This window comes from Aquarana catesbeiana, linkage group LG05 (assembly GCF_042186555.1).
Source record: "Aquarana catesbeiana isolate 2022-GZ linkage group LG05, ASM4218655v1, whole genome shotgun sequence".
NCBI lineage: Eukaryota > Metazoa > Chordata > Amphibia > Anura > Ranidae > Aquarana > Aquarana catesbeiana.
Window position 1 is genome coordinate 577,720,950 of NC_133328.1, and position 7,807 is coordinate 577,728,756.

Here is a 7,807-nt window from a genome sequence, read left to right on the forward strand (position 1 = left end):
AGTGATTAGGTGACTGCGCCTCCCAGTTCCTGATAGTACAAGACCCGGGGCTCTCGGTGAGCTCAATGTCTGTGCTAAGCACAAGTATGCATATATGCAGCCTTGCTGAAGAGGATTCACCTCTGTGAGGCCATGTATGTGTACAGGCGGCGGGAAGGTTTATAACAAAAAAAAAAAAAAAAAGTGTATGAACAGATGTAGTCTGGGAGAGAAGGACAACCAATAACTCATTACATACCTCAAAGCTACAGAACACTCAGGAAATATTCAGGATTTCAATGTTTTATTTAAACACATTTACAGAACAGTAGAAAGAGGTCCAGTGGTGTTCACCTGCACTGGATATTGCAATATACATCAAGCATGTCCAGCACATGAAGCAATTCAGAATTTTCCTAAAAAAAAAGAAAAAAAAAAAAAAAGTATATGAAATGATATAAGAATTGAACAAACATTAACAATATCACATCAAAAAAATAAATTAAGGCAGTTCAGAACTGACCCTACCTTTGTGGAAACAAATGCATTTTCTGATATTAATGATGTACACCCAAGAATCTACAAATCTCATAGGCCAGACCGGAGATTTGCATAAATTCACGCTTACAAAAATGTACCCAATGGCTGCTCAATACATGGCGCAGTGTACCCAAGTAATGAGATAATGCAACTTCAGTGCCCATGTGCACAAGTCACATCAGCACTGGCAGTCCAATGGCTGGAAATCGCTTCAACTCGCATACAAGACGGGCTCTAGGGATGTCATCTGACCCTGGATTCATCCTCTAGAGTAGTGTTTCAACTCCAGTCCTCAAGGCACCCCAACAGGTCATGTTTTCAGGCCTTCCATTATTTTGCACAGGTGATTTGATCAGTTTCACTGCCTTAGTAATTACTACAGCTGTTTCATCTGAGGAAAATCCTGAAAACATGACCTGTTGGGTGCCTTGAGGACTGGAGTTGAGAAATACTGGTCTAGAGAACTGCTTCTCTGGAGCAAGCAGAGTGACATTTGTGAAGTCTTGCACTGATGACAGATGAGTGATGTAATCACGAGTCGCTGGTGATTTACTACAGCATTGGGTTGAGCGCTACTACAAAATCACTCATCTTCAATTTGCAGTCAAGCACAGAGATTGCTGCAGCATTTCATAGAAGAGCAATTGCCACTAGCAATTTTGCCGTCAACCAAAAAAACTCTGATAAATCTAAAGTGCTCTAAAAATGCCATCTTAGCGAACCAATAGAAAATAAGCCGCCTTATTTTGCAGGCTTGCAACTACTTTCCAACTAGTGAGGCCAGATTCATACCTTAAAGTGGATGTAAACCTTCACATATATCCAGTAAAGTGAACAGTCTCAGATAATACACAGAGATGAAACAAATCTCCCTACATAAGTTTTACATGTATATCTGCTGTCTTCAGCTTTATATACGGTTTAGAAAGTGCACATCTTGTTAGAATTTTCCCTTCCTGTTCCACCACTGTGTGTGGATTCTTGACATACACTGTGTAAGAGCTGATTGGAGGAAAGGCACCCCACTCCCCCAACATAGGCAGAGGAAGGAAGAAATGTGCAGAGCTGCCCTGTGAAGACAAACCCTGCCAATTTATAGCAGCCTCCCCCACACAAATTTCAGGCTGGTTTTATCTCTGTTGTCGGAGAACTTGTCAGAAGTTATGCTGATAACAGAAGAACTGAGCAGCAGAAAGACACGGGACTTAGGCTCCATTCACACCATGGAGTTCCATTTTGCTGGCATAATCGTCGCAAATCGAGGGACGCCCTTGCGATCCCCTTTACTTTGAATGGCACAAAATCGTGCCGCAATTTTCACCCGACAAATTGCGGTAAAATCGTGCAAACAATCACGAGACACCCAAAAAGTTCCTGTTCTCGACATCAGGCGTCCCGCGACAATTGCGGCAAAACCATGCCACGATTTGGTGCCAAAGTAATGGGGATCGCAAGGGCGTCCTGCGATTTGTGCATATCAGAATCGCTGCGATTCTGCCCACAAAGCAGAACGCCATGTTGTGAATGGAGCCTTAAGCTTTGAAGAGAGACAACACTACAGATAGATGCGCCCAGCTCAGATTTCATGAATGGGGTTTACATCCACCAAGTGTCACTAAAAAGCAAAACTTTGGATAGAGTAAGGGAGGATTATATCCACTGTCAGTTTTGCCATTTGTGTCCTATTGGGGAGATTTCCAAAGCCCTCCCTCTCCACAATATCCAAAACTGAAAAAAAAAAAATGCACCAAAACACACCTATCAACTGTAATGTACTACCACACTGCAACCGCATGCCGCCACAGGACGGTAGATTTGAATGGAAGGAGCTGAAGTGCTTCAACTCTTTGCATACACAACAAGGCTTCAATTTTGAAGCGACACCAACGCTTCATGTTTAGGATAATGTGAACAGCACTGTGTGCTGTCCATAGTACAGTTTGTGTGCTTTCAATATCAGTGTGAACTAGGCCTTAATAGTCTTGAATGACATGTTTTTCTAGCCAAAAAAAAAATAAAATAAACATTTGTTATGGCTTGTTGCCAACACTGACATTTGCACGGGAGAATACCAGCCCAGAAAACCACATTTTAAGTCCTTAGAGCTCACAAGTCACACATCCCAAATATTGTATGGTGCTTACCATCCCAGACACATACATTACCTGGAATGTGGCCTCATTCTCCCTTAGGCCTCACACCCTGAAACACTCCAGCTTCCCTCATGGCTTCAAACTCCTTCACTGCATCGTAATTCTTATAGTAGTTGGCATACGCCCTCTTCCTTGGCTCAGCCACACCAAACTAAAACAAAGAATTGAAAATTATTACTTTTATGGATCATATTTTGTACTAAAACACATCTATGAAGAAAATAGACCAAGAAAAACCTCACTAGCCCCCTTGCGATAGCAATAAAAAATATTAAAGAAAAACTAAACAAAAAAATAAATAAAAATCCCCCCCCCCCCCCCCCCCAACCATATTCAGTGTTTGTTTTTTTTATTACCATCCGTTTTCCACTGGAGAGGTTTTTCTTTACTTCCTGTCTCATAGCTACAACAGGAAGTGAGAGCCAATCCTACCAAAGGGAGCACATTTGTGGTTATCACCCGAATTGGGGTCCCTATTTGGGGATTTCCCCTCTACTCCTGTTCTGGTGACAACCCAAAATGTGGGATTTCCTTTCACTAATTAGTCTCCAGGGAAAATAGTGAGGGTGAATATATATATTTTTTTTCTCATGCACATATATATGCAAACATGCTTAGGGCAGTCACGTGTCATCTTTTTCAATGATCGTGCACCACAGTCTCTCATTTGCAATCAACTCTAAACTGAAGAGTTATAAAACATTTAAGGGCTCAGACAGACATGTTTTCTGTGCAGAGCCATTGTCTGCTTTGTGTGAATCTACCTCAGAGCTCTGGGCAGGCAGCCTATAGAAGTGGATGCAGATACAGAGGCTCCATGGATACAGACGCATGTCAAATCTGTCATGCAATTTGAGTGATTGCAATGATCCAAACTCAGACACAGTATTCACACACAGCGGCTCCACAGAGGACAGGTCTCAGCACCCATCTGAATGAGGCCTCAAAAGCAGAGTTCCATCCAAAAGTGGAACTTCCGCCTAATTGCACTCCCCCCGTGTCAAATTTGGCCCCTTTTAGTGGTCCCCTTCCCCACTTCCGGAAGACCAGGCAGCGGCCCGATCTCCTGGAAGTTCAGCCCCCTCCTCCTTCCTCTGCCGCCGGGCCAATTGGAAAGTGCAGCTCGCTTCACGCATGCACCGTAGGGTACTGGGCATGAAGTCTAAAGACTTCACTGCCGGGTTCCCTTTCCCAGAATGGCAGCTGCACAAGACAGTCGATTCGAAGATCTGCTGCGGTGCCAACATCTCGTGGGCTCCCTGGACAGGTAAGTGTCCATACAGTAAAAGTCAGCAGCTTCAGTATTTGTAACTGCTGATGGGAAAAAAAAAAGTGTCGTCGTCGCCGCCGCTCCCCCCCCCCCCCCCCCCAAGGCGGAACTCAGCTTTAAAGGGTCACCTACTGATATTCATGGTTAGCATAGCTTTCGCAGTTGAGTGCACAATTTTTGAGGCATGACATATTTGGCATCTATTCAATACCACTGCATCTTTTTGTACATAGTACAGGGGATTATATTGTTTGTGCATGCTAAAATTCAGTTTATTGTATCCTACTGAAAATATTGATAAACAGCTGTGCAAATATTGCGCAGAAAAAACATTGAAACTACTATAATTTTATTCTAAGGCCCTCTACTTTATTAGATAATGTTTTGGGGCAAAAAAAAAAAAAAAAAAAAGCTCCATCCCTGCACACCCAACAGATTTGCATTTAAAGTGTCCACACCATTGCTGGGGGGAACTAAACTAAGAATAAACAATTCCAATCAGGAGTCAATCACCTTGTACAGGGCCACAACACTCAGGGAAAAGATAAAGGCTCCAAAAATGTGAACTCTCAACCGTTTTCCCAGAAGGCCTCTCATCTGAGGTTTAGCCAGAAGACCCTGTGACATGATGGCGTTGTTCAGTAAACCTGAAAAATAAACATACAGAGCAGTCAGTGACATTTTCATGTTGATTGTGCATTATAACGTTCTTTAATAAAGTCGCATTCCAGCCAATGTTCCTTTTGTTGCGCTATACACATTTACAACACACAATACTCTGACCCACTCAGACTGTTAAACCCTTAGAAAAGTTTTTCCTCTGGCCATGTTGCATGTCCCTGATGGTGGAGGCGTTTGTTAAACCCTTAAAGCGGAGGCCCACCGATTTTTTTATTTTTTTTTTAAAGTCAGCAGCTACAAATACTGCAGCTGCTGACTTTTAAAATAAGAACACTTACCTGTCCAGGTCCGAAGCTGATCCATCCCGTTGGCTTCGGACCTGGACAGGAGCCGTGACGTCATATACAGACTTCTATGCTACAGCCATTGTCAGCACTCCCTCCTCTCCCCTGCAGCTATTGGCTAACAGAGAAGAGCTGAATCACGTGACCGGAGCAGGGTGACTGGTCTTGTCTCCGCCCACTCCTGTAGTTTTTCGCAAGCAACCTGTAGTGGGAGGACCTGCTGGGGCCCTCCCACAATTCTGCTCCTATTTCTAGGAGACTAGGTCCAAGGGGCCACATACAGCTCTCTGTTTAGAGGGGCCCTAAGGGCTGCACAAATTATGGCTCATTCACACACTCAGCCCCATACAGGGACCAGAGCTGTGCTATCACTGAACTAAGTGCAGGCAGCCCATAAAAACTGAATGGAAAGACTGGCTGTATGGACTCACCGGTACACAAGTATGACCACACAGACCCAGGAGCACAGTCTGGCTCCGTGTACTTATTCCTGTGTACCTGTCAGACTTGGTTGTGCGTCCGAGTCCTACAGCTAATGTGCGTCCATTTAGTGTCTATGAAAATCAGTGATTTGGGGTGCAAGGGGCTAAACACTTTTGCCCAGGGAGGTCCAGATTAACAACTTCCAGTCAGCAATCCCCATATCCTACCTAATTGCTAGGATATGAAAACCATTGGACGCTCGCTCACCCCCACCCAATTACAGGAGTAAAAAGCAACAATATTCTGCCCTAGGATGTGCAGATTTCTGTGCCCCGCCTTCTAGAGGATCTCAAACCAGCCTATAAGTAGAAGACTAAACCAATTCATCTTACAAAGCTGCAGTTTACTTTCTCCTGGTGGTCCCACCAGTACGTCTGTTATTGTTCAACTTCCTTTAGCAGAACAAGATGTCCAGAAAAAAGGGACAGTTAGAGGGTTGAGGCATACAATTTGCCACTGACATTTATGGAAATCCTTTACCCCAAAAGAAAAAAGAAATTAAGTTGCCTGCTCTAAAGAAGTTCTGCTATATTTGTATCTTCTAGTCCTTAAAACATTACCATCTCCCTAGACTGACAATGCTGCTGTCTAGTGATGGGCTCAGAACTGTTCAAACCCTGGTCTGAAAACCCACCTGGAAACTGTCACCTGTACTGGGCCAATCAAATGCGACTGAGGACTTCCCCACATGTAGACACTGGCTGCAGATGATTGGTCCAGAAGAGCAACAGCTTCCAGGCAGGCTTGTCGCGTTTTGGACTAGGATCTAAATATGCCTGAGGTCATTCCTACCGCCAACTAAAGCCTGGTACACTATATATATATATATATATATATATATATATATATATATATATATATATATATATATATATATACACACATACATACACATACACACACACACACACGGAGCTGCTGTACTAACTATCTGATGTTAGTACAGCGATCTCCCCCACTGAGGCATTTTGTTTGTTCCCCTGCAGCTTAGTTCACCTTTTAAAAAATAAATTACACATTTTTCAGGAAAAAAGAACAAAAACGCATTTACTTTATTATTTGGGTGGAGTCTGCAGAGCGTTGTACCTGTGATTGCAGGTGCAGCACAGTCTTCCTCTAGCTTTGTGTCTGTACAGTTAGAGGAAGAATGACTGAACTAGGAGTGTGCTGAGCATTGCAGCCCATCCAATCTATAAGTGTGTTTGCTGCAGTGGAAGGCGGTACTTGCAGTTCATTCATAAATTTCTGTGAATGAACATGGCTGTGTGGGCGGAGCCCTGCACTGACAGTGGGTGTGGGGAGAGTACACTGTCCCCACCATAACAAGGGGTGCTCTGATGGAGGGAGGCGGGTGCATAGGAGCACATTCCATCCTAAATATGGGTGTAACATTCTCCTAAAAGGTGAACTTATCCTTTAGGGACAATTCACACTGTGCAGAGACCCGCATGGTAATACATCTGTCACTGCAAGGGACACACAGGAAACAAAATTGTTTCCAACGTGTCCCATGTATACTGCAACACAGCCCAGCAATAAAACCCAGACATGTTGCATTTTATTGCAGCCCAGTGCATTGCCAGGCTGTACAGCACATTGCAGTAGATTGTACGTTTTGTACACTTCAAATAAAGCTTATACAAAACAAAGCCGCCATTCTCTCCCCACCCACATCAGTCTTGTGTATGGCAGAACAATGACATGAAGATATAATGTGTGTCCCCCTCATATACATATAATGTGACTCGGGGGTCCTTGTACTGACCCTCCATGGATGGACAGCTCCGGGTGTAGGAGATCTAATACTCCCCCTCCATACATACAATGCGGAGTGATATGTCGGGCCAGGAGTCGCCAAGGACATCCCTCCTCCCCGGGGAGAGCCCCGTGTCACCGGAGGGAGGAGAGCGCAGTACACCGGCTATGACCTCCCGCCCTCCCCGGTGTATGAAGAGCCCGGCCTCCACTCACCTCCACCACAGCCGTGTCCTTCCTCAATGAGACGAGTCCGGGCGGAAGAAGACGCACTAGTAGCCCCGCCCCTTCCGGTCACGGATTCCGCGCTGGGCCAAAATTCCTGCAAAACGCGCGTGCGGCTGTTCTGTGCTCAGCAATGACCTTATAGGAGGAGAGTGTGGAGGCGGCCATGTCTGACCTCCTCCCCGGCATGATAGTGATTTCTAGATCATGTGTTCATGCTGGAGAGCAGACAAGTGTGTGCCGGGCATTATCAATTCTGATATATATATATATACACATGTATATTCTACACTCAACGGACACTTTATTACCTGTTCACATTATTATTATTATAATACAGGATTTATATAGCGCCTTCACATGCTTGGCAACACAAATTGCTAATCAGCCAATCACATAGCAACAACTCAATGCATTTAGGCATCTAGACGTGGTGA

General features: G+C 44.4%; 1 protein-coding gene across 1 annotated transcript; it reads right to left on the bottom strand.

The window, feature by feature from the left end:
* Positions 1-264: 264 nt before the first annotated feature.
* COX6C (cytochrome c oxidase subunit 6C) lies at positions 265-7,503 on the bottom strand. Its single transcript, XM_073632035.1, has 4 exons — positions 7,362-7,503; positions 4,456-4,589; positions 2,685-2,823; positions 265-395 (listed from the first exon to the last, which is right to left on the bottom strand). The coding sequence occupies exons 2-3, from the start codon at positions 4,567-4,569 to the stop codon at positions 2,698-2,700; spliced, it is 240 nt and encodes a 79-aa protein (XP_073488136.1). The 5' UTR covers positions 4,570-4,589; positions 7,362-7,503; the 3' UTR covers positions 265-395; positions 2,685-2,697.
* Positions 7,504-7,807: the final 304 nt, after the last annotated feature.